The sequence below is a fragment of the Dryobates pubescens genome, chromosome 23 (genome assembly GCF_014839835.1).
Source record: "Dryobates pubescens isolate bDryPub1 chromosome 23, bDryPub1.pri, whole genome shotgun sequence".
Classification (NCBI taxonomy): domain Eukaryota; kingdom Metazoa; phylum Chordata; class Aves; order Piciformes; family Picidae; genus Dryobates; species Dryobates pubescens.
Window position 1 is genome coordinate 12,467,744 of NC_071634.1, and position 26,969 is coordinate 12,494,712.

Consider the following 26,969-nt stretch of genomic DNA (forward strand, 5'->3'; position numbering starts at 1 on the left):
AATATGTTCAAGACATTTTTGTGCCTGTTTTGTTCTCCAGTGACCTGCTTCCATTATTAGTTCATCGCCACGCTCCAAGTTTAAACATATGAAGGAAACATCAGTGTTCTTTCGCTGCTTTTGAAGCCAGTGAGACCTCTTGGTACCAGTCAGGTTATGTTTCTACCATGAGATTGTGACTTTGCTATAGTACTTACTATTTCATTAATAGTAATTACTCTTCCAAGTGTGTAAAGCAGACAGGCCCAGTTGCATAAGGCTCAAGGCAAGTTTTATGAACTGCAGAAAAGCATGATTAGTAGGGGGTGGGGGGAAAACATGTTTCACACTTTTATTGTAAAGAACATGAGAATCTCACAGAAACTGCCAGAACAGATGTTCATAAATTGGGCCCTTAACCTGCAGCACTTTCCAGGTTTTAAGCTATATCCACTGGTCTGTAGAACATATTCCTCTCTTTTTAATATAATTCTCCTGTTTAGTTTTTTTAATAAATAAGTTTATGACTTTAGTAGTGTTGCCAGCTGTTCAATTTTGATTTACTGTCAGAGTCTGCTTTAATATATAGTGGCTTTTGTGGCTTACCCATATAGATTACATTTTAAGCTCCATGATATCACTATAAAGCAGCTGGAAAAAGTACTGGTTGTGCTCAGAAAGCAGCATTATTGCCCTAGTGATCAACCACTTAAGCATGCAACTACACCAGTAACTATTCTCTGAAAACCTTTTGAATACAGTGCTCTCAAAACAAAGCTGCAGAGCTTCCAGTGTAAAAGGAAGTCATCTTACTTTGAAAAGTCATCCCCAAAAAATTGTTAATTAGTAATGAGGTGATGCATTAACTGGCAATACAATGTTTTTTTCTTTATGCTTTCATTACATTGTTTCCTTTACTTCTGTTTAGCTTGAGACAATTCAAGAAATTAAAATCTTTCATATTAAAAACAACCAAACATAGTTGTAAATTCAAACATTATTAAGTCCAGACTTTTTCAGTAGTTGTTCCTGACCAACCTTCTAACACTACTGATGTTTCACTTCCTATAGCATGACAAAAACTGAGTACATAACACAATAAGCAATGTCTAGGAAAACCCAGAACCTTTCTACAGCCTGAATTGGTATTCCATATTTTACAGCTGCTTTATACAGTGCTTTCTAAAAAATTTCTTTACAGCATTGTCTACTGAATATTGCTGCGAAAGATCTGTCACTGCTCTTCACGCAATCATTTTTAACACCACAGAAGGGCAACCTACCCATAAACACACTAATGTGCTGACAAGTATGCAAATATATACATACAATGCATCCCCCACCATTCTCCTTCTGAAACCTGCATCCACACAGCTCATACCATACCACTAAGAGAAGCCGATTAGCACACTCATTTCTCTCTCTTTTACTGTATTTTGCTCCTAAAGGATCTGACAGCAAATTACTTTGCAACACAGTAACACAGACAGATAATTTTACAGTATTAGCCTAACTCTAATATAAAAACTTCACATTTTCTGAAACAGTTTCAAGACATTGGTTCAGAATTGTATTTTCCATGCTACAAACTCATATCAATGGAGGTTATCCATTACAATTAGTCTCCTATTATTCTCCTCTAAATTGAGCTGAAATAATTACTGGTTACTAACAATTTTTTTTAAAAAGTTAAATTTTTATGTTTCATTGAAATAAATAGAAAAAAAATTAAGTTTTCCCTGTTGGTTAGAGGAAAACTTCTTTTCCATGCTTTCTGCCTGTACAGAGTAGTAAATATATTCAATTACTATATGCATTTCAGGGGAATTGCAGTGTGCACATAAGCAACATACAATTGTTAGTATCAGTCTGACTCAGACTGTGAAGCATCAGAAAAAGATTAGTTTACCAACTTATCTAGCATTTAAATAGGGAATAATGATACAATAGCACTTGCTTTATTCCCCACTTTGAAATACTAATACTAGTATCCTTTTCACACTTGAAATTTGGTTATCCTCTCTCATCAACTTCCTTCAATAATAATGTATGATAATATATTTCCACAGTAGCTAATGGAGACATTCCTACACATCAATGTGCTGCAGTGATACAGAAATAAAAGCTTATTTCACTGTAATGATGCTTCCAGACTTCCCTCAAGTCAGGTGGTTACTTGCAGTTAATGATCTGTGACATACCACACAAGTAGTCCTAAAAAGACTTATTATCCACTGCATGTGCAACAATATTTGCTTTATGGATGGCTAAATGAATGAAGACATTCAATGTAACTGTAAAAGTAAAATCAAAAGAAAACTTACAAGTAACATGTTTTCTTTGAGTAAAAGAGCTGTGAACATTTTCCATTAATACTTAACCTTTTGCTGGAGCAGTGCAACCACATATAATGCTTGAATCCGTAAAGCCCAAGAGCTGCTCAGGGTTAACACTGATTAACTGCCCCAAATCAAATGTTGGAACTTCTAAAAATTTCAGAGAGCTTCACTCCACTCATGAAATCAAATTGCATTTGTCATATGGCAAAGATGGGAGCAGGACAACTTGCAAAAAAGGAATAATTCTGTGCTGTAGGGAATTTTTTCAGTCCAATAAAATAGACATGAAACTGACTGGGGTTTAAAACTATGAATTTTATGCTGCACTGACTTCTATTAATACACTAATAGAAAAGAATAGCAAATTAACTTAACATAAACTACAATCCAACAGCACAATATCTCCCATGACTCTCAGACTGTGCAGACATTCACACATTTTCTGTTTATAATTTTTTTCATTTACTAGACTCAGCTTTTGTCCACCATATGTCCACCGTAGATTAACTATTCCCTTAGGTACAATTAAGGGCTTTCCATTTGTTGTAAGAAGACCTAAGTATGAAGGACGTAGCCAGAAAAAACATTTCTACCTAAACCAAAAACAGAAGCACATTCAGCCTGGACTATGGTTTATGCAGCATCTTTTTTATTAGATGTATGTCTACCCTGCTAAATAAACTACAGACAAAATCCATGGAAACACTGAGAGATCTCTCAGCATTTCATTTGTGTATTATTGCAAAACCAGGATAAATATACTGCTCTAACCTTTGCATTTAAACAGTTTACTCCTATTTCCATTTTTCAATGACATCTTGAAAGATTTTTCTGAATTTAAGCATAACTTAGTGAATGAGAATATGTTACTCACTGGCACTTCTGTCACACTGCTGTTTTGAGTTCCAGCTACACTAACAATATTTTCCCAGCTCCTTGAACTTCATCTTAGTTCTTGGTCGGTCTTAGCAGGCAAAACTTAACATGTGCAAATAGAAAACTGAAGTGCAGCTTCAAAACTTTAAGTACAGGAAAAAGAAACCAGGTTATTCATAGTCACTAAAATAAAAAAGCATAAGAACTGTCTATCAGTGGGTCTAAGCCATAATTATCCTCACTTTCCTGTTAAAGCACCATATGGTCTGAATGAGAAAACATTAATTTCGGTAAGCAGTTGGTACAGGATCTAACCTGTCCTGGTTCAAATTAACCCAAATTCATTGATTTCCATAGAATTACACCTGTTTGTCTCAGGTGCTCAAATCTAGCTCAGAAAAATCTCAAACCCAGACAAGTGGAATAACAGTAATATAGCCTCTGTGTGCAAGATGTATTTATTGTTCATCCCTGTACAGAATCCTGTACTGCAATGGAATATAAATCAAAAAGCAAGCACAGTACTAATCATATCTGTGCTGAACATCAGAAACTGGTCTTAGGGCAGAAAATTATGATCATTATTATTATCTTTTGAGCAGCACAACAGAGATTTCCCCTTTCCATTTTTTTTTTGGTTATTACTGTGGCACAGGCCACTTGGCTTTTGAGAACCACCAACAAAACCTATCCTATATACATGCTCCTGGAATAGCTGCAGCACTGCAAGAAAGTCCAGAAGCCTAAAAACCTGCCTTTAACCAGCTGCTGTGTACACTCTTGACTTCTCATCCATGAGATCATTTTATCAAGGGTTCTGAAATAAGGCTCCAGGTATAGCATAGGCTGATTTGCAACCTGATGCAACAGATATTATCACAGCAGATTACATGAAGATTTGGGCAAGAACAGAGCACTACACCCAGATCCTGTGAGCTGTCCTGCCAGGTGTTTTCCCAGCCAGTGGAATATGTCTGAGTAAATATCACACTGCAGCAAGAAATGTTCCTTCTCTTCTCTATGTTATTTTCTGTGAGCTCAGATGCTTTCTAAAGAATGACACTTGTTTATGTATCTCTGTGGGGCATACACCATGGTGCAGTAGACTTGCCCACTAGGCAATTTAACAGGCATAATTAAATAGATCACTTCAGCAGTGATGGTAGCCAGCATCATTAACATCAAGGCAAGCATGACTTAGGATGAAAATGTCACAAGATAGATACCTTCTCAGACAAGTAAGGTCACTCAAAACCATGTATGTTTCTAGGTTGCTCCCATCCCTAAACTAATACAGAGCACATTTACACACTGGGTTAGAAATAGATTATTATGGTGAATAAATGATCATTTCACCTGTGATTTTTCCCTTTCATTAATGTTTCTTACTTTTTTATTTAATTACTGGACCATGGAAACAAACAAATCCATAAGACTGCGATTTTTATTAATCTTAGGAGTTTGTGGAGACAAGCACCCTATACATATTTTAAAACAGTGTAGCATTCTACATTTATTCAAATGAGTTGGTAAATTGACCGTAGCACAGGACAAGGATTTCGTTTTAAGGGAGTCTCTACATGTAAGTAGTTTACCCTCCAATCCCAGGAGCATGTGCGAGGCATACAGGAACTTCAGTATAATCAGGCAAGATTCAGAACAACAGGGGTCTTTGCATTTGCTGCTCAACACTTGATTGCAGGTGAAGGGCCTAACAAGTGCAAGCCCACAGGAAACAAGAACAGCAAACGGATGGAAAAGGTTGGGAGGGATAAGAGAATGACTGCATAGTTCTGACTTTTAATAAGCCAGAATCTCAAAATGAGCATTAATGAAGAAAATCTCACAGTACATCTGGGGAGACTAAGCATATAAAGCAGTAACAGTCCAAAACCAGACTGGGTATGTCCTGTTAGCAGCCAGATTCACATTAGTACACAGTACACCAAACGTTCATTCATATCTGGGCTGGAAAATGTTTCTTTCTGTGCTCAGATAAGACAGGTAAAAACAACTTGGGTTGTATGTAAATCCAAGTTAAAGGGTACACTGAAATGTAACCTTTAAACATCACAATGTAACAGCATAACACTTCCTGTTCAGAGATAGCACTCCAAGATCAATTAATCATGGCTAAGAAGAACAAATGGTCAACATTCTTAATTAGGGTTGATGCATTCTCCTCTGTGCCCTTATCTGTCATGACCACTGTTTAAAAATCTGAGTTATTAGTCTTTATTGAGGAGTGGATCTGGTTAATATCTCTAAGAAGAGAAATCATTCCTCCTTCCACTACACATTGGTACCTGATAATTCCCACCCACTATATAAGCCAAAGATAACCACCACCCTAAGACCATCTTGGTGGCTATAAATCAAAGTGAGTGTAGCTCCCATGCAACCTGGGTTAATTTTTGTTTACAATATATCCACTGAAAATGTGGGCACGACACTTGAGGAGATTGCTTATAGGTAAGTGCAGAGGGAAATATATAAAGTAGTCAAGGTTGAAAGGAAAGACAGACATCAGTCACACACAGCCAAACCTCTCTAATTCACACTATCAGCCAGGAGATCCATTGTGATTACTGAACTTTGTCAATACCAAATTTAAGCAAAGATCCTAATTGCACAAATACTGGTAACTAGAGTTTCATTTATACTGCACAACATGTCAAAGCATTTGATAGCAACATATCTATAAAAGTTTTAAGTTACTGCATTGAAACTCAATAACATTTGTTAATCCTAACAGTAAGGTTCACTCCCTTATTCCTGCTGCAAACTAAGGGATCTCAGCAACAAAGAAAAACTCCCTTCAAATATCCTTCATATTAAATGAGATTAAAATACAGCAACGTAAGTTATAAGGAAAGATAAAGTTAAGATTCAATGCCACCTGTACATTTTAGGATTATCATGGTATTATGGGTTACAGTTAACAAGAAAGAAAAAGTCTTCACTAAATTTTACAATCCCTTTTGTTGTTTACCAAACACTTACCTGTTTTGGCATTGTGTATGGGTTTCTTATCACTTACTGAGTAAAGAAGTTGAGCTACTCTGAATAGTGATTCCACCTGAAGAACCTGTTAGTACTGAAAGCTTTATCCTTTCATAATATGCTAGAGTCAACACCACGCTTCTATATGAACATAAACACTTACCTTGTCTACTTATGTAACAATATAAGCCTGACTACAGTTACCTCTAACAGGCCATTATTGTACTGAGGTGGAAGCCCTCCTAGATATTCTTCTATTATAGAACTCAAAGGCAGTACACTTCTAACAGCTTAATTTTTATCATGCTGAAATGAAAATTAAGCAAACAAACTACCTCTGGAAACAGCATCCCCTCTGTGCTCAAGAGTGTGCAACAACAAACATCCTCAAGGATCACATAAAAGCAATGGTTTTCTTTACACCCAACTTCTGAAGGAAAACAAGGTATGCTATTTTCGTAACATGAAAGCTCCTTCACTAGTCAGTGTCAGCCTTTTAAGACAACTCATCTACAAACCCATGTTCTATTTGCAGATGCTCCCAATGAAATATCTGGATGATATATAATTCTAGGCATATATACAAGAAAAGCAGATATGTTTAGGCATATAACAGAAATAAAACTCATTCAAATGGAAACCAGTGTCTGATTTTCTACCAGCAAAAGAACTCTGTTTATCCTACACTGCAGCGTATCTGACTGGAAATATTTCTTAAGATTTGCAAAACTCCAGCTAGGAAGTCCAAATTGGGGGGGAAAATATAAATCAGTGAAAAATAGTTTTCATTTTAATTTCAACAGAATCTGTACTATTGACTCTGGTCTGCTGGAATACAACACTGCCTATGTTATACTTTCAGAAGTGCTATTTATATATTGTAACTCTAAGAGCTTCTCTGTTTTCTTCCAAGCAAATAAGTAGTCTTTCATAATTAATATCATTAAATGGTACAGCACCACAGTCTCTATGTTGTTTTCACATGCTGTTAAACAATACTGACCTGCTGGAGCAGCTCATTTTTTTTCAGGTTTGCTCATGATATGGACATGAACACAAATTACTTGGAAAATAAAGTTGTTAAATATTTTTACAATGATTAAAAAAAAAAATCTAACTGCTTTCACCCCTTTGTTTGTAACATCCCTTTATGTTGCTTTGATCATCTTCAATAGAATAAGGGTGAGAGAGCCAATACCAAGACCTCAGGTATGCTAATAAGGATGTTTCTACAAGATTTCATAGCTGGAAATTGGGGGATTTGGAGTCCAGCTAATCAGGAAATTAACCACATGGTTAAAGTGGCATATTATGGTGGCCAGTAGAAAACCATTATATCACACTTAGATAATCAAGAAGAAGAAAGGTTAAAAAAATCCCCCAACAATAGGAAATTAATAACCTCATGCAAAATAAAAAGCCTGGTAAGTTACTCATGAGTATTATGCCTAGTGTGCAGTGTAGTTATTTGATATAATATATAGAAATAATTTAGCAATCTACTAGCATACAGTATCATGAAATAAACCAGTTATTAGATATAGGAACGCTTCCTAGTTCTCCATTCTAGTTGCACACCATGATTAGATCCTGAAGCCCTATCAAATCAAACATGGTGAGAGAGATCTCTCTACTTCTGTAATGAAGTAATGAAAACATAGGCTGCATGCTAGGTAAGGCACAAGGCAACAGGTTGCTGTAATCAAACTGCCAGAACCAGAATCCTGAGGTACATCCAAATATGTCATTGGAATACACAAGAGAGTTTCTAGTTTCCTTTCACTACAGCTACATGCCCTGTGCCATTGTTTCACTACAGCAAGCAACATCCAGAGTATTTCAATTAATATTTAAGTATGAATAACTTACTTTTATTTCCAACCAAGGCCACAAGTGGCTGTGTTTCTGATTCTTCATTCACTTTTTTTACCACATTATGCCAGTCTTCTAAATTTTCAAAGCTCTGGCTGTTGGTAATATCATAAACCAAGAGAATACCCTAAATAAAAAGATACATTGTTAAAATGTTACAGGTTGCAAAAATGTTTTAGCATAGTAACATTTGCATCAGTCTAGGTTATCATCATCATAAAATAGAGGATTAACAAATAATAGCATTGTATCTTTTGAGGAATAAAGGAATTCTGAGGTTTTGCAATAAACATTTTATTGGAGTATATCTCCTGCATTCCATGTGTTCCAAATTCAGATGCTAACAGAACTACAAGGGCAGGGGGAAAAAAATGGCAATTCAGTAAAGAGCACTGTTAGTTACATTAGAAATATTCCAAACTGCATATGGTTTATGAAAAACCCAGAAAGCACTTCACACTTGCATCTCAGTTAACTTCTGACTACTTTTGTACTTGCCCAAATGCCTGCACATGTATATATTTGTCTTTCATAACATAAGCCTTGCTGTAGGAAGAACATATTGATGTTATTAAATGCTCAGTGGAAAAGAAGAAGAAACTCAAGCTGTAGAACAGGTATTGTAAAAGCTAAAAAAAAAAAACAACCCAGACATAAGGCTGAAAGCTGTAAATGGGAAAGAGCACAGGGAATGCTTCTTTCACCAGCAGCCAAGTTCTCCCAGCAGCTTGCAGAAAAGCAGACCAGACTATCTAAACCATCTTCAGTACTGAAAAGTCTCTTCAGAGCTAGATGTAAGATAAAGGTAACAGAACCTGAGCATTTAAGGTTGTCCAGCTCTGTTTCTAAGTAATTCTTCATCAAAATGCTACTCTGCTACAAGTCCTCTAGCCAACTGCAGCCTACCTGTGGAAGAAAGGAAACAGTGGATATGCTGTGAAAGAATTTGTTAAACAAAGCTCACAACTACCTCACCAAACCTGCTTTCAGTCCCCTTCTCCATGACTGAAGCATTACCTCCAAAGGATATTCTTTTCTTCACCACTCTTTAGGAATCTTGCCACAGTTTGCTATACTTACACAACAAAGAGAGCAGCTCTGACATCTTAGAGATGCAAAGAAAGGCAGCATAGCATCCAGCTCATACAGAACCCCTCTTGCTCTGGTTTCTGCCATAACAGTACTCCATAAGCAACTTAGTATGATACAGGTAATTAATGAAGGACTCATCATAACTCCATAGCTAAAATGTGTTTCACCTTCTTTAACATAGAAATCCCCTCAATGCTTTCATAAAAATCCATCATATTTTCCACAAACTTACAGTATATGGAGCACAGAACCTGTAGGTAATCTAAAAGCTGTTGTTTCCCTGTTACACATAAGGAATGAAAGTAGAAAACTAACATTACCCTTTTTACACAAAAGTAAAGCATTTCCCTGCCATGAAAAGGGTTTGAAACACATGGCAGACAACATGCCAAGAACAGCACGTTAATTCTCTAGTCTCCAGCAACGTGGCAAATAGTCCCTGCTTGCATAACTGCACTCGAGTAAGAGAGACATTTTGCCTATATTCATGCATATGTGAGTGCCTTTTGTTTTGGAATTACAGAGTATTTTCAAAAATAGGTCACTGGAAACTGAGAATGCTGCAGAAATGATTTGCTGGTCTCTGGAGAAGGTAGAGTCTGCAGTACCCTTATTCTATTAACAAGGTAAGTTAGGAAGGATGCCAGCTTTTAAAGATACAGGGGTACGGGTAGCAATTACAGGTAAGAGATGGAAGCAGTTTTGAAATGTTTACCACATGAAGGGCAACAGTGCTATTACACAGCAGAACTGCTATTATAGATGTGTTATAACCAGGCAATATAATCACACTAGACAATGTACATTAAAAAGGTATCAAGCTTTGCACAATAAAAGCAAGCCACAGAAAGCACTAATTAAAGCCATATGTTTTCTTCGTCAGATTTATCCTCAGCTGCCCTCATCTTATGACTGACTTTAGTATGAAGGAACTGAATTAAGTTTCAAAGTTTCATTAATATTCATGAAATATATCCTAACTTTTTTCTAGTCACAGAATATTAATTTTAGCAAAGAGTAACTTCATTATGGTGTCTTCTACATCTGCAGAAATGCTGGTTTTTACAAGTGAAAATAGTTTACAGTCTACACACATTTAACCACTGTTGTCTTTGCTCATACTGAGGATATGGTCACTCAAACACACGTGACTGAATGAGTTACTGTCTATCAGTTCAGCTGTGGTGACTGACTATGCAATGACTCTTAGTCTCTCTCAATTCTGAGATATAACAACACTGACAGAAAACTGGTTACTAGCACCTTTTATTCAAACAGTTCGAATAACTCTTTGTTCTTTTGACCCATCAGTGAAATTCAGCTACCAAGAGGGGATGCAGCAACTGCATTGTTCTGGCAACATCAGAGGGAAAACAGGAGGTTAAAAAAAATGACTGCTTCAGGACAGCAAGGGATTAGCAATTTCTGCAACTGGGCAAGCATCGAGTAGGTTCTCATCCTCACATCTGGCACTCTTATTGTAAAAGATGGTACAAGGAGCCAAGGAACTTGGAAAAAAATAGCACCTTAATAGTACCTTAACCAAAAGATCTATCCTAGAGAATTGATTCAGATCTCATTTAAAGAGATGAGACCTTACCTCCAGTGGTAAGGTTTGCAGCGAAGTATAGGTGGATGCTCTACTTATTCCCCCTGGTACTCTGATCAAATTGCAACCAAGATCAACTGACCTGCAGACTACAGATAACCTTTTCAGTTGCTGTAAATTCAAATTTTCAACCTCCAGCTCATAGGTCATAGACCTCCAGGTCATAGTAAGTAGGTGAACCATACATTTGGATTTCTGAATGAGATTTGTCTATCTCATTCTTACTCGTGCAGTTCAGTGTTCAGTTAGCTTTTACTGTTGCAAGTGTGCTTTGCTGACTCTCATTCAATTGTTTGGGGGGTTTGTTTGTGTTTTTTTCCAGTAGGACCCCGATCTCCTTTTCTTCAAAGCCATGTCACAGAATGACTAAGGCTGGAAGGAACCTCTAGAGGTTATTTGGTCCAACACATCTGTTTCAGCGGTGTCACCTATACCCAGCTGCACAAGACCACATCCAGATGGCTTTTGAGTATCTCAGAGAATGGAGACTCTACAACCTCTTTGGGCAACCTGTGTCAGTGCTTGGTCACTCTCAGAGTAGAAAAAAGTTTCCTCATATTCAGATAGTCCTGTGGTCGTGTGCCCATTGTCTCTTGTCCTGTCACTGGGCACCACTAATAATAGCCAGGCTCCATCTCCTTTGCACCCTCCCTTCAGGTATTTATGCACACTAATAAAATCCTCCTGAGACTTCCCTTCTCCAGGCTGAACAGTCCCAGTGTCCCCAGCCTTTGCTCATACAGGAGAGATGCTCATAGCCCTTCACTGGATGCTCTCCAGTTGATCCCCAGCCTGCAAAAGTTTATTCTGTTGCAGGTGCAGGACTTTCCATTTGTCTTCAGTGAACTTCACAAGGTTTCTGTTGGCCCATTGCTCCAGCAGCTCACAGTCTCTCTCAGTAGCACTCCTACCCTCCAGCATATTCATCATTCCTCCCCAACTCGGTGTAATTTGCAAACTTACAAACATTTTGTTCCATTGCTCAAAGACTTCATAAAAGATATCACCATAAATCCAACTCCTAAGGAAAACAATTTATATCCAGGCACCAGTAAGACACTGAACTATGGGCCATCTCTCTTTGAATCCAGCTGTCCATGAACTTTTTCGGTCACCTTATGGCCCATCCATGCAGTCAAGTTGTCTATATTTTGTCTGCAATAATACTATGGAAGATGCTGTCAAAGGCCTTGCTGAGGTCAAGGTAAATGACATTCACTGCTCTCCTCTCCACTGAACCAACCATCTAACCACAGAACACAATCAGGTTGGTTGGGCACAATTTACCCTTGCTAACTCCATGCTAGCTCTTCCCAGCTATTTCCTTGCTGCTTTGCTGTCCATTCACAGGAATTTTTTATCTATACTTAAAAGACTTTTTCTTTCTAAATATTCCTGCTTGCTGCAGTTTATCATTCCTCTACTGCAAAGCTACAAATGCTCAACATGAAACAAGCTTCTGCCCAGAGACAAGCTGAGAGCAGTGCCTGTAGGAATTATTCCTGGTGTTTCATCATTAGATGAAAATAAACAGCTTTATATGTCTTTAGCAGGTGCTGTTAACAAAGCTAATGGAAAAGTATGTTACAAGTCGGCTTTGATAAGAAGCCTATTACAGATATTGGCAATACATGCAATGATGGGAGAGAGAACAGCCCTTCATTCAATTAAAAAAATTAGGGTTACAATAAGCATTGGGAGAGGACTAAAGGAGACGAGATTTATGTAGAGTTTTTTTGTTAAGGTGCTCAGAATGACTAAAACCCAAACTTTCTTGACTTTAGGCTTACCCAGATCAATTTTTTCTCAAGTTGGGGGCACTGGTATTAACTTTTTGACCTGCTATTGCTGATAAGAAACTCCTAAGTTTATCACCAAATTCAGTACAGGAGAAGTTAATAGCCTTTTATTTCCTTCACCGAGTTCACTTCGGGCATATGGCAACAATTTGTGATTCATCAAATTCCTTTTTGTCATGGAAGCTACTTTCTCCTGCTGCTTGGTAGAACTTTAACAAGGCAGCAAATGGTTTTTATATAAAAGAAGATAAAAATAAGAAAATGCAGTAAAACAGATGGAACAGTTAAAAGCATTTAGACACTTTATTAATGTGACAAAATGTTAAATTGATAAATTCAGTTTTATCCTGTAAAATAATAACTCCTAATCTCCTTAATTAGCCATTCCCATGCTGCACTTCCTAGCACAATGTTTCTGTCCAATGCAAGTTTTAAGATTCTATATTCCTATCACTTACAAGTATTGGGGGGAAAAATAGATGCATTTGTTTTCTTTGGGGGTAAATATTATATAGTAAAACACGTTATGCATGTTGTTCTTGTTACAAACTCCAAATTCAAGAGCAGAGTACAGTTTAGGCTCACTCATGTGAAGAATTTTGGCATACAGTACATCTTCCTAAATCATCTCATAGCTCCAGATACTGTTATAATATTTACCTCTTACTTAATCCTACCATTCACTTTAAGTTGCTTAGTTAGTCTCAAGATAAAATTCATTTTCACTGGATAGAAGTTCTACAAAAATATTTAGCTACCTGGTTGCCTCCTTTTGTTTGCCCTCTTATAACCCCAGTTGAATGAATGAGTTTAATAGTGTAGGATTGCCCTTAATTTCCTCCTTCTACTTTTTTCCCCCCCAGGAGGCATCTGTTCTAAAAGCAGCCACTATATGTACCACGTGGCTATCTAAATAGCCTGTACCATTTACTGTGATTGCTTAAGACACAAAGAATGGAAGCATACATCTGTTCTTGAAAGTTAGTTAGATATAAATGTACACTTTTGCTTTGCTTTTTAAGCATCTCTCAAAACTTAAACCATTCTCCAAAATTAAACTTGGTGTATTAGTAAAATAGAATAGAATTAATCAGGTTGGACAAGACCTTTGAGATCATCAAGTCCAACCTATCACCCAACACCATCTAATCAACTAAACCACGGCACCAAGCACCCCATCCAGTCTCTTCTTAAACACCTCCAGTGATGGTGACTCCACCACCTCCCTGGGCAGCCCATTCCAATGGCCATTATCAATGGCCAATATCAACTAAGTTTAGGTTAAGCAGAGATTCAACTTGTACCACCTGTAAGAAAGGTACAATTTCAGGAACAAAGTATCAGTGAATTTTAGACAATTGTTACAGATAACAATGATCATCATTTGTACCATACCTGAGCTCCATAAATATATTTATCCAGCATTTTGCCTCCTATTGTTTGTCCCCCTACGTCCCACACTTGAAGAGTAACATTTGCATTGCCTGCAACAGAAAAAGACACAGATATTGCATAACCTGGAAAAATTAAATGCAAATTATATTTCAAGACATATTATAATGGCAGCTAATAGAGTTCTAGTATAAAAACAGCAACAGCTTTTTTACAAGTATAAAAATAAATAGGCACTACATTTCAACACAGAGATGACTGTATCATTTGGGGGGGGGAGGGAAATCACCTGTGCTCAGCTAAGTCATTAAATGCAATTAAATACTAACATATTAAATACGTGCTCAGACTCATTCCTGGGGGAGAAAGGATGTTAGGATTATTCTGACTATGGAAAAACTGTGAAAAGTTTGCTTAGCAAATACTGAATCAACAGTTATGATAGTATCACATGACATTTTCTGCAATGAGTTTGAAAGATTCTTTGTTGTTTTATTCCCATAGATTTAAGATGAATACAAAAACTGGAGAATGACAACAAAACAAAACCAAATCATGAACAGTAAGACAGTTCTAGAAATAACTTTAACATACCAATAAAAATAACTGATAAGGCCCCATGTAACAAGAAAACACCAGCATTTTGTTACAGAAAACACACATAAGTGCAGAGTTAAAATAACTGAGGCAATGCAGTGCAGGTATCTAGGCTGTTTCTAGTATGAACTAAAGCCAACAGGCTGACACGGTAGTGGTCCTGCAGAAGTAAACTTGATGTATTAGATAACCTTAAATTGCTGCAGAGTCAAAATGGAACTAAAACCACACAACTGCCCACTTTTTGCATTAGTAATTTTAAAAAATGTTCTTTTAACAGCAGAATCCTGTTTACTGGACTGCATCTACAACCTTCTTATAAGTATTTGCTTGCAGCATTTAAGAATCTCTACCAGCACACACTCTGACTAACAGATACACTGCCTGGACAGCACAATCTCCACCGTGGTTGCATCCAGACTATACAAGATACTGCATCAATAAATATACTGAAACTTATTTGCCTCAGAAAAAAAAAAAAAATAAAAAATATTTTGACCAAACTGCATGAAGGGAATTTGTCAACTGTTGAACACTAAGTCATGCTGTTCAAAATGACTCAAAGAGTTCACTATTTGTACTAAACTACATTGTCTCACTGTGTAAAATATTTACGTTTTTCACTGCAAAACTGCAGTGGTTACTAAAACAACTAGAGACAAACAGAGCTTTTATTTTAAAACAGCCAAAAAGATAGGAAAACAGTACTTTATTTGACAAGCTAAAATGCATTTCTAACGTGGCCTAATGTAAACTCCTACCTAATTCTAGAAATCAGTCACTCTAACTCCTGAATTCTTAACCTACATTTAAAGAAGAAAAAAAAAATGCAAACACTGCAGCATCTGTATTCATCAATTCTCCTACTAAATAAGAGAAATTGAAGCTTTTTTTCCCTAGTGTATCACATACAATCATTTCTGTGCAGCCATATGAATTAATATTTGAAGTAAACAGCAGCTCTGTAAACCCAGAACCAATCAAGACATTAGAAAAATCTGCTACTTAAGTACTGCTTGCCATTCCAGTAGCAGGATATTTTAACTCACTCCCTCTCTTCCTTCCCCTCACTCCCCTCCCCATCACCAGTTCAGCTCTCCTAGAAAGCACAGAAATCTATATACACCTCAACTCACACACAGGCACAGACAAAAATCAGCATGACAACCCATGGAGGCATGCTTCTTCCTATGAACACATTTGAGGAATGTTACTATTTTAATAATGATAAATTAGGAAAATAGATGTACAGGCTTTGCTGATGCTCTGGTGCTATTTTCATCTACATTCTGCCTTCATTACAAAATAAACCAGAAGAAAGCAAAACATGAATGAACCAGTGGTTGATCATTTTCCAAATTTTCTCCTCAACAAGAGTATTTAGAATCCCAGTAATGTACTAATAGCTTCTGTATGCTTAACAGCTGGAAAAAACCCTGCAAAATACAAGTTCTCAGCATGCACACTGCATGATTTGTGTACACATTCCACTTGCAAGTATGCTGTTAAATAGTATGCACACTGGTATTTTTAGAGGCATGAGCAGGACAATAATAAAAATTATTCCGTTGATTTTATGGAGAAGTAAGCACTGAAATTTGGTACTTTATCACTCACCAGATAGTAAAAGTGTACAGTGAAATGGCCAAATGAAAATAGTGAATGCAGGAATAGACTGAAAAGGTTATTTTGTTTCACTTAAGAAAATATATAAACATAATCAAGAAATTATTGGCAATATAATTTTAACAAAATAAGTTCAAGAACTGTATATATTTTCTTAGGACTTCAGGTTACAGCTAAAATGCTTCATTTCTGCATTTGCTTCCCTTCTATTTTGCCTTGTGGAGGGTAAGAACTACAAAACTTGCAGCAACTTTCTCAGATCTCACTACAGCTTTTAATAATGACACATACTTTCCCTGATTCCTAAAGCCAGAAGAAATCACATTTAATGAAATACTTTCATACTCAGAAACTGAGCGAGCACAAATCAAGCACCTAACTGCTCAGAGACAAGCTTCTACCAGCAACTATTCTTTTTCAATCATTTCTTTGCATTTTCCATGCAACGTGCTGCAACTGGCATCTAAATAGTTTCTTTGCCGTCGTGAAGTGAAACATCTTGAATGCTCAAACTGTATTTTTATGAGTGCCGAGGGACCCTAAATTTTAGTGGTCTATTAAATGCCAGCAATTTCATGCTGCCTTGCATAAAACAGCATTCACATATTAGAGCACTGCAATTCCATAGCTGCATTATACTTCTCTCACACAACTCAAATACAAGTTGCATATTTCATTTATGAAGAAAAATAATCTATTTCTCTCAACACACAGATACTTTCTCAATGACTATAGTTTAAAGTTCCTTTTCATTGTTGCATGCTACACTATCCACACGGACAGTGAGCACACTCAAGTAGAGATAGTAAAACCCACGAATACAGGCAGCATTCTTTTTATTTGAATTCAGTGCTCTATTTAAAGATGGAAGTTGCAAATGCATAACCCTTTGTCACCTGGCAAGAATGTGCTAACAAAATTTTCTCTAATAATCCAATTAACTTTGCTGTAAAAAGCACCACACTAAGCTTATCTAGCATACATTGCTTTGAAGAATCTGTTTCTCAAAGTCTTATACTTGCCCAGCCTTCCAGTGTTAGTCTCATTCTCTTACCTGGCAGCATTATGCTTTTCAGGAAGAAGTCCAGTCCTATGGTTTGCTTGTACTGTTTTCCAAACGTTTCTTGGGCAAAACGCGTGGCTAAGGATGTCTAAAACAGAACAAATTAAGTTGTCATTTTAAACAGCAAAAGACTTGATGTTGAACCATAAGTATGAAATACAGTTAAGCACTTCTTAAATCAGTGCATGCTGACAGTTTTCATGGATTTGGATTGCCAGGCATTCCAGCCAACTCCAACATAGTAAGAAGTGGTGGCAAAGGCTGCTAATTTATGCAAAAAAAGAGAGGCAGGGCACGGGTTTCCATTGTATTTCAATGGTACCATGATATTCAGATCACAAAACATTCCACAGATTTGAATGAGGTATCATGAGCGTGCTCAAACTGACACAAATCTGAGTGACACTCCCCATACCTAAAAAGTATTTATTATTTTTAAAAAGCATTCCTTTCCAAAAGAAAGGTCTTTCCTTGGTACAGAACACCATGACCCCAGACCAGCTTCCTGAGGGGGAACAGAGATCTGCACTGTGTGGAGTTTCACAGGCGCTCCAGAGTGGGGCAGGACTCAAGGTTTCAGGATCAGGAATGGCATGAAGTCTCAGACAGGAAGTGTACTTTCTTGTATACAAGTAAAACTAAACCCATGTTAAGGATGTACATTTGCAGAACTATTCCTTTGAGCAGAACTTTGGAAACATTAACTTTTATTTTGTGGATTTATGAAATTACATTGGTACACTGTTGACCTAATAATCAGCTTTTACCACATACTGCTGAAAGGATACACAGCCTGCCTACATGAAATAATGAAGTGATGCATGTATACTCTTTCAGTAACAATCCAAGTTGCCATTAATTTTTTTTTTTAATACACAGAAGAAAAATGGAAGCAAATACTTTAAAAATATAATGTTAAAAGAAAGGGGAGGAGAGGTGCAATTAAAAGAACACAGAAGTTTGTATTGGGGAAGAAACAAATACTGTATTAAAAATTAATGTCACAGAGATAAGATACATCCCACATCAAGTTTACTGGCAGACACTTCCAAAGCTCTTGGCATCTGAAAATATAAATACAAAGTAACTGCAGAAAAAAAAAAAATCTAAATATGAATTTACATGTAGAGAAGGAAAAAAAGCCTAACAGCCTCACAAAACTTTTACACTGCATGAGAAAACTCCAAATAGGCAAGATGAAATTTTTTTGCCAGCCTTCTGTTCTTCAAGACCCAAAGAGATGAGTCACATCGATTGTTATTAGAAAATGTAGTTAAAGATGCAATGGCAAACTAATGCTACTAGTTCTGAGAAATGAGAATAGAGAATTTCCATTAATAGCACAGTTTGAACAGATCTGAGTGTCACTAATGACATTAAATGTAGGCACGAAGGAGAAGGAACTTACTCTTCTTCCGCATGAAAACGTGATCAGCAGAACTCAAGCATTAAAGCTCTATATGAATAGGCAAGCATTCAACTATTAAACTACCTATGAAGTAAATAGCACAAGACTACTGTTTGCTTGCTCTAGATCACATTTATATTCATATCACTGTTGTATATACAAAATAAATGACATTTTGGTATCAGAAGATATGTTTAGGAAGTATTCCAAAAAATCAATTAAAGACTACAGCAACATTTTCATTTACTTCAATGAACTCAAGTCCCAAGAGGAGTATAAATAGATAAATAGATGGAAGGAAAAAAAGCAAGTAAACTTGAAATAGCATGAGTACACATATTTATGTCACTGTAGAAAGGGTGAGACCAGAGAACATGAATCGTGAGAAGATTCTTCTGCCTACAGCTATGTAACAGTATTACTAACAACATACACAAAATTCAATACAGATTTAGACAGTAGTACTGAAAAAGTCAGTAGAACTGATTCTTTTAATGACAATAATTAGCATGTCAAGACTACAAAGACATTATTTTTAAGCAGCCCTTTTTATTCTGCCCTTCATGACATATGTAAGGATAAAAATGTTGCAGGAATACACCATAGAGTCTACTCCTTAAAATTTTCCTCTTCTGAAAGTAACCAGCACCCAGAGTACAGATTAAAGTATCATATGACTGTATCACACTATTCTATATTCTCCCAAACACTAATTTAGATCCCCATTAAATAAGCAACCCCTCCCTTCTTGTTTTAAGGACTCAGTAAATATTAGCTTTATCACTCAGTATTCCCCAAGGGCTTCTAGGGGTGTTAGTAAAAATAAATAACATGCATTCAATTAACAGCCAACCAATAAGAGCAGCAAGTAATCAACAGCATGGCAAAGTTTTCTCTGACAGGTTTCCCCTCCTGTGCTCTCAAATGCACAGGAATTTATAGCAGAAAATTAGTGACTAACTCCTTTTTAATTTTTTTCCTAATAAATGTTAGTGTTGGATGAACAGACTAGAGTTCTCTATTCACAGAACAAGCATTTATCCACAAAATACTAAGAGCAACAGTTCAAACTTCTCTACAACAGTAAACAAAGAAGTTATGTCAACAAATAGTCAAGTACCCCTACAATGCAAATATCACCTTCAATCCCAAAATTGTCTTCTGCCATGCTGCAGACTCCTTCATTTTCATCACCCATTGTTAAGAGGAGAAGGAAAAAGCAGGCTGTTTCTGCTGCCATACTGTAGTACCAACTACGACAGATGGCAGAAAGAGAGAATTCTGGCTGGTTTGCTCCTCTCATACACCTATTTTTCAGGACCTCCCTTCCCATTAATAGCTCCAAGATTTACTCCCAGAGGCCCCAAACCTTTTTCAATAGTAGCAAATCCAAGTAGTTCCAGCTCAAATCAGCATTATATGGACATGGCACTTGGTGCCATGGTCTAGTCATGAGGTCTGTGGTGACAGGTTGGACTCGATCTTCGAGGTCTCTTCCAACCTTGGTGATACTGTGATATGCTTTGATACTGTCATGAGTTGAGTGGAATCTGCTGATGACATTCAATGCCATGCTGTTGTCACGCCAGCTGCAAAATGAAAGTGCTGGCTGGAGCAAAGTATCATGGGGCTTGAAGTTCAGATTGCAACATGAGCAGCTTCCTGTCCGGGTTGCCGCTTCCAGTTGCCAGATTTGGGGTGCTGGCCTTTTCTGCTAGGCTGACTAATGCATGCTTGGGTAGGGGGAATCATTTTATCACTGGCTTCTGCTGCTGCTTTTGCATTTCACTGCAGTCATCAAAATCAAAACCCCAACTGCAATTAACAAGTGTTACTTATTTTCATCTCACATTGTCCCCACTTATGATTTCTTATCAGATTATTTTCCTAGTTTGTGATTCTCTACTATTTTCTTCCTAACCAATCTTGCTTTCCTCAACGTTTCTTTACAACAATTTATCATTTCCTTAACATCTCCATTTTACTCTAATACTTTTTCAGATTCCACTTTGTCTCATTCCTGTAATTTCTTCTAACTCTTCCCTCTTCAGAGTATGCTTACCCTTAAAATTCTAAGTATCCAGTTGTTCATTCAACCACCACAAAACTAATGAACAGAAGCACATGGATAGGATCATTCATAGCCAGTGGAAACACAAACATTACCCTTAACTTGAACTGACACTGATTTGTTTTTAAACTGCCACCAGCCTTTGCACAGAACCCAAATCACATTGCTTCTAAACAATGAGAGAGGAAAAAGAAAGCAAGTTCACACCTTCAGCCAGCTGACTCAGACTTTTTTCTTTTACTCCTGGAAAACTGAAGGACAGAACCAGATGACCAAGAGAGAGGAAGTCTAATTTTTTTTCCCCTTTATATGTTTTTTCATTTGGGGGTATTTTTTGGCAGGAAAGAGACCCACGAAAAGAAGTCAGGTGTGAATACCTCACACAAAACACAAAATGTAGTATTTTGAAGATATAGTTCATAATTTCCTATGCTCCTCCTGTCTGATAATTCCAGCAACAGAGGAAGGGGGGGGGGGGGGGGGGGGGGAGAAAGAGTCTTGCACAGTATTTGGAAGGCTAAGTATATGTGTGTGCAAAGACCAGCTGTGAACCAGATGTGAGGCAGGCTGTTGAGAGTTGAAAACATATAGACATACACGTTTCAACAAGTAAGCGGAACGAGTAGCCCACAAAGGAGAGGAACCTCAACAAATTTAGTCTTCTGAGATGCTTGAAATAGCACTAGGTACATTTTATCCTTCCATTCCATGACACAACCACTTCTTTATTTTTAGAAGATTTTACAATAAATCTATTATTGCAAGAGTTTGCTGCTGGGCCATCAGGATAGCTGGAAGAAGCCTCTATTACAGCATCATCTAGGGGGGACAGGAGGAAAAGCAGCCCACCATAGCATAGCTGCTGCTCCTGCAAAATAAACTGCACTTGAAGCACTGGGCTCCTAGAGCCAGCAGGAGATTCAGTGAGTGGCAGCTCCCATGTGAGAGGTAGGAATCAGCAGGAATATACATCAAAACTCAAGAACGCTTGAAAATCCGTATTTGGCAAGAGGTCTTGCCACAAGGTACTGAACGGTAGCAGTTTGAATGGAAAACTCCTGGGGAATGCTACCAGTGAAACAGCACTTCAGCTGTCAATCCTGTGCATTTATTAACCTCTCATCACATAGTCACTTGGAATTGCCCATTTACTGACTCAGGTGAATACAATACCACTTCAGCCTGGGTTTTGAATCACTGGAGACCAAAAAGAAATGTTTCATTTCTTCATAGAGCTCTGCATAAGTAAGTGAGCAAAACCATGCAGGTATTTTCACTAAGACACTTATTTCTATCAATGGAAGCCAGTGCCTTTAAACGACCTCTCAGAATATTTTTACTTCTCATATGAACTGTGAAGCAGGCAGACTTTCTGCCTCCCTGTGTTTTCAAAAGTTAATGACAGAGGAAAAGCAATGTTCTTCAAATACACAATAAAATTACTACTTTCAAGTGTATCTCACAAGAGAATTCAGGCTACATATGGTACATGGACACATTCACATATGCATAGTGAAGATCAGTAACTATTTTAATGGATAAGAAAGCATCCTCTTCTTCGTATTCTTTGGTCTCCATCAACATTTCTCTTTTAAAAAGACAAGTATAACTTGCTTATAAACAAACTTTTGCAATAATAATTATATTGATTATAGATAGAGGGGAACAAAATTCAAAGTCACAAGCAAAACCTAAATTGACACCAGAAGTGTCATTCCAAACTCTGAAACAGTAGCTCAAATAGATTGAATCTGTTCTATCTTCATGAAGAGGTTATTAGCTCGGAAGCTGAAATGAACAGAACCTGCAGACCCAGCTAAACAACCTTTCCTGGTCATTGTTTCGGAGGGAACCGAAACACATCAGTCCCCACCCCCGCCCGTCCAGGGCACTGGCAACCACCGCGAACAGGTTCGGGCTATTCCAGCCGAGCCATTCGCTACCCAGTGCGCGGTCTGCAGCCCACGGGCATCAACGGGAAACTCCATACTAGACAGCACCATAGTAATTACATTATTAGCCGCTCCTTTTATTAAAGCTCAAGAGAACTGGAGTAAAGTCGTACACGTCTGTTTGTTGACCAAGACTCTTCGGGTGTCCTAAGGGTACTGAAACCTCCGCCGAGAACGGAGCGGATACCGGCGGCCTCGGAGCGAAGCTCCCCGGAGAAGAACCTGCCTCTGACCACCGGCCAGGGAGCGATGGGGGCCCGTCCCGACTCTCCGCTACACCCCCGCCCTACACACGCTGGTGAGCCAACGGAGAGGGAGAAATGCAGGGCCAGGAGCGAAGGAGGAGCACTCAGCCGGCGTCACGCCGCCGGGTAGCGCGACAACGGCAGCCGTGGGCTGCCCACTTCTCAGAGAAAGAGAGACAGGCCGAACGCTGAGGGGGAAAGCCGGGAAGGGGCCTCAGGGCACCGCGGCGACAGAGGAGAGAAGGGGCTGCCGACGGGGGCCAGCACTGACCTTGCCAGTGGTGCCGTCCCCCAGCAACACTAGCTTGAGCTGTCGGTCCGGACTCTCCTCCTCCTCCGAGTCCGACATGGTCCCTACGCCCCTGGCAGAGAAGACGAGGCGGAGGGCAACAAGGAGAGACGGGGTGAAAGAGCGTGAAGGGGGAAACAGAAAGAAGCAAGCGCTATGCTCACAGAGCCGACAGCAATGCAGGGCCCGGAGCCGCCATCTTCCCTCCGTGCGCCTGCCGTCGCTATGGCCCGCATGGGACAAAACCAACGAGAGCGGATGGAAGGGGGAGCGAGTAACTCATGGGCGGACGCTGCAGCAACAAGTCCAGCAGCTGCTACGCGCGCTAGCGGGAGACACTCACCACGCCCTCACCTCAGTCTCCCCCCGCCAGCGGCTGGGGGAATGGTTCTGCCCAAGTCGCCGCCAGGCGCAGCTCTGGTTTAGTGTCGAAGTGACGCCCCGCGCGGTAACTAAGAGGCGTGGGGTCAGGGGGCGCGGGGCGGGGTTAGTGGTCGGAATGGAAGTTTGTGGTAGGGCTGCGTCTTCATCGGGACCGTATTCTAATAGTTGAGAACCCTTTCGGTGAAAAAAATACTTCTAGTATCCAACCTAAACCTCCTCTGGTGCAACTGGAGTACATTTCCTCTCGTTCCTTGGGAGAAGAAACTGACCACCACCTCATGAAACCTCCTTTCATGTAGTTGGAGAGAGCAAAGAGGTCTCATCTTCAGCCTCCTTTTCTCCGGCGAAAACGATCCCAGTTTCCTCAGCTGCTCCTCACTATTTGCTCAGCTGCTACTCGCAAGACCTGTTTTCCAGACCCTTCACCAGTTTCCTTGCCCTTATCAAGACCCACTCCAGAACCTCAGTGTCTTTCTCGTAGTGAAGACTGCCAAAACCGATCACACGCTATCCTGAGAGAGTTCTTTGGGCAGCAAAAAATCACTGGCCTGTGTTGCTTCCTAGCAGGGGTGACCTGCTTCGACCAAGGGGCTGCATTTTCATTCTGGCTACATCTACCTCTTGGCCAAGCCCTCCTTTTTGGGCTTCCTTGCGACAACAAGATACATAAAAATGTTTTTGAAGAAATACGCTAACAGAGAAAGCAAACAGGTTAGCAAGCACTGCGTTGAATCCAGCCTAATTCCCCCACATTGCGGCTCAGCCATTCTTCACAGCTCTTCTCTTAAACCCACTGGACAGGGGCAGCATCATTTTCTTAGGTAGGCAATTAGCAAGAATGTTTGTTGATGTAGCCCTGACCGAATTTGAAATTATTATTTTACTGTGCACAATGACCACAAAGAAGTTTATAACCTCCTCTGCTGCAGCAGTCTTTCACGTATTTATTTATTTATTTATTTATTTTCACAAACTGTTAGGGTGTATTCAGCCTGTCTTCTGTAGACTAAACAACTGCTCTTCATTCAGTCTTTCCCTGAGTTGTCTTTTCTAGACTTCTGGTTATTCATGTTGCTTTCCTTTGGCCTGTCTCCACTTTCTTGAAGTGATGTGCCAAAAGCTGGACACAGTACTTTGGTTGAGGCCTTATGAGCACTAAGTGGAGTGGAAGTATTACTTCATGTGTCTTACATACAAGACTCCTGTTTATATATCCCAGTATGATGTTTGCTTTCTTCACGGTATGACATTGCTGACTCATACTGTTTCTGATTTACTGAAAAAACTCTGAATCCCCTCCTATTATCAGAATTTCATACACTTTGAGATTTTATTCCTGTTTAACTGCAGTGCTTTCTGCCTACCCACACTGAATTTCATCCTATATTTTAAGTTAATTGCACATTTTATTTATAATCTTATCCTCCAACATGCATGCTATCCTTTCCAGTGTGGTTGTATTTGCAAATTTAAGAACTATATTATCTATACTATATTATACTTTATTATCTATTACTATATTATCTATTACAAAGTGATAGGAGCTCTCCTCAGCAGCTTAGACCCCCACAAGTCCATGGGACCAGATGGGATCCATCCTAGGGTGCTGAGAGAGCTGGCAGATGAGCTGGCCAAGCCACTCTCCATGATTTTTCATCAGTCCTGGCTCACTGGAGAGATCCCAGATGACTGGAAGCTGGCCAACGTGGTACCCATCCACAAGAAGGGCCGGTTGGATGAGCCAGGGAATTACAGGCCTGTCAGCCTGACCTCAGTGCCAGGAAAGATTATGGAGCAGGTCATCCTGAGTGCAATCACACAACACTTAGAGGATGGCCAAGGGATCAGGCCCAGCCAGCATGGGTTTAGGAAGGGCAGGTCCTGCCTGACCAACCTGATCTCCTTCTATGATCAGGTGACCCGCCTGGTGGATGTGGGCAGGCCTGTGGATGTAGTCTACCTGGACCTCAGCAAGGCCTTTGACACCGTTCCCCATAGCAAACTCCTGGCCAAGCTGTCAGCCCATGGCTTGGATGGGAGCACACTGCGATGGGTTAGGAACTGGCTGGAGGGCCAAGCCCAGAGAGTGGTGGTGAATGGTGCCACATCCAGCTGGCAGCCAGTCACCAGTGGTGTGCCCCAGGGATCAGTACTGGGCCCCATGCTCTTTAACATCTTTATTGATGATCTGGACGAGGGCATCGAGTCCATCATCAGTAAATTTGCTGACGACACCAAGCTGGGGGCAGGAGTTGATCTGCTGGAGGGTAGAGAGGCTCTGCAGAGGGACCTCGACAGGCTGGGCAGATGGGCAGAGTCCAACGGCATGAGATTTAACACATCCAAGTGCCGGGTTCTGCACATTGGCCACAGCAACCCCATGCAGAGCTACAGGCTGGGGTCAGAGTGGCTGAGAGCAGTCAGGCTGAGAGGGACCTGGGGGTGCTGGTTGATGGTAGACTGAACATGAGCCTGCAGTGTGCCCAGGCAGCTAAGAGGGCCAATGGCATCCTGGCCTGCATCAGGAACAGTGTGGCCAGCAGGAGCAGGGAGGTCATTCTGCCCCTGTACACTGCACTGGTTAGGCCGCACCTCGAGTACTGTGTCCAGTTCTGGGCCCCTCAGTTTAGGAAGGATGTTGACTTGCTGGAACGAGTCCAGAGAAGAGCAACAAAGTTGGTGAGGGGTTTGGAACATAAGCCCTACGAGGAGAGGCTGAGGGAGCTGGGGTTGCTTAGCCTGGAGAAGAGGAGACTCAGGGGTGACCTTATTACTCTCTACAACTACCTGAAGGGAGGTTGTAGACAGACGGATGTTGGTCTCTTCTCCCAGGCAAGCAGTACCAGAACAAGAGGACACAGTCTCTGGCTGCGCCAGGGGAGGTTCAGGCTGGATGTTAGAAAAAAGTTCTATACAGAAAGAGTGATTGCCCATTGGAATGGGCTGCCTGGGGAGGTGGTGGAGTCGCCATCACTGGAGGTTTTTAGGAGAAGACTTGACGGGGTGCTTGGTGCCGTGGGTTAGTTGTTTGGGCGGTGTTGGATTGGTTGATGGGTTGGACGCGATGATCTTGAGGGTCTCTTCCAACCTGGTTTATTCTATGTATTCTATGTCTAAAGATATCCAATAGTACCAGACCTCTGCAAGCCCTTCTTTGACACATCCTTCCCTCTATGGCAAGCTGTAGCAATTCTTTAGGTGTGGTTTACACAATTTGAACAAAAGAGAGAGATAAAACTGTTTATAGATGCACTTTAATGGGTTCAACATCAAGCTAAGAATTAGAACAACTTTGTGTAATGCCTGAGCAAAAACCATTCCTATTTCAGTCTCTTCCAAGTTTTCTTTGTGAAACATATGTCTGAAGTTTCCA

The 26,969-nt window shown here is 39.5% G+C and overlaps 1 protein-coding gene across 2 annotated transcripts in view; it reads right to left on the reverse strand.

Moving 5' to 3' along the window:
* Window positions 1-23,477, reverse strand: part of RAB28 (RAB28, member RAS oncogene family) — a 55,841-nt gene extending 32,364 nt beyond the window's left edge. For both annotated transcript variants that reach the window (XM_009904183.2, XM_054172278.1), the window contains exons 1-4: window positions 23,195-23,477; window positions 17,239-17,335; window positions 13,965-14,053; window positions 8,067-8,196 (exon numbers count right to left, since the gene is read on the reverse strand). In XM_009904183.2, coding sequence (XP_009902485.1) covers window positions 8,067-8,196; window positions 13,965-14,053; window positions 17,239-17,335; window positions 23,195-23,272 — 394 coding nt within the window. In that variant the 5' untranslated portion in view covers window positions 23,273-23,477. The remainder of the gene's footprint in view (window positions 1-8,066; window positions 8,197-13,964; window positions 14,054-17,238; window positions 17,336-23,194) is intronic.
* Between the last annotated feature and the right edge of the window lie 3,492 nt (window positions 23,478-26,969).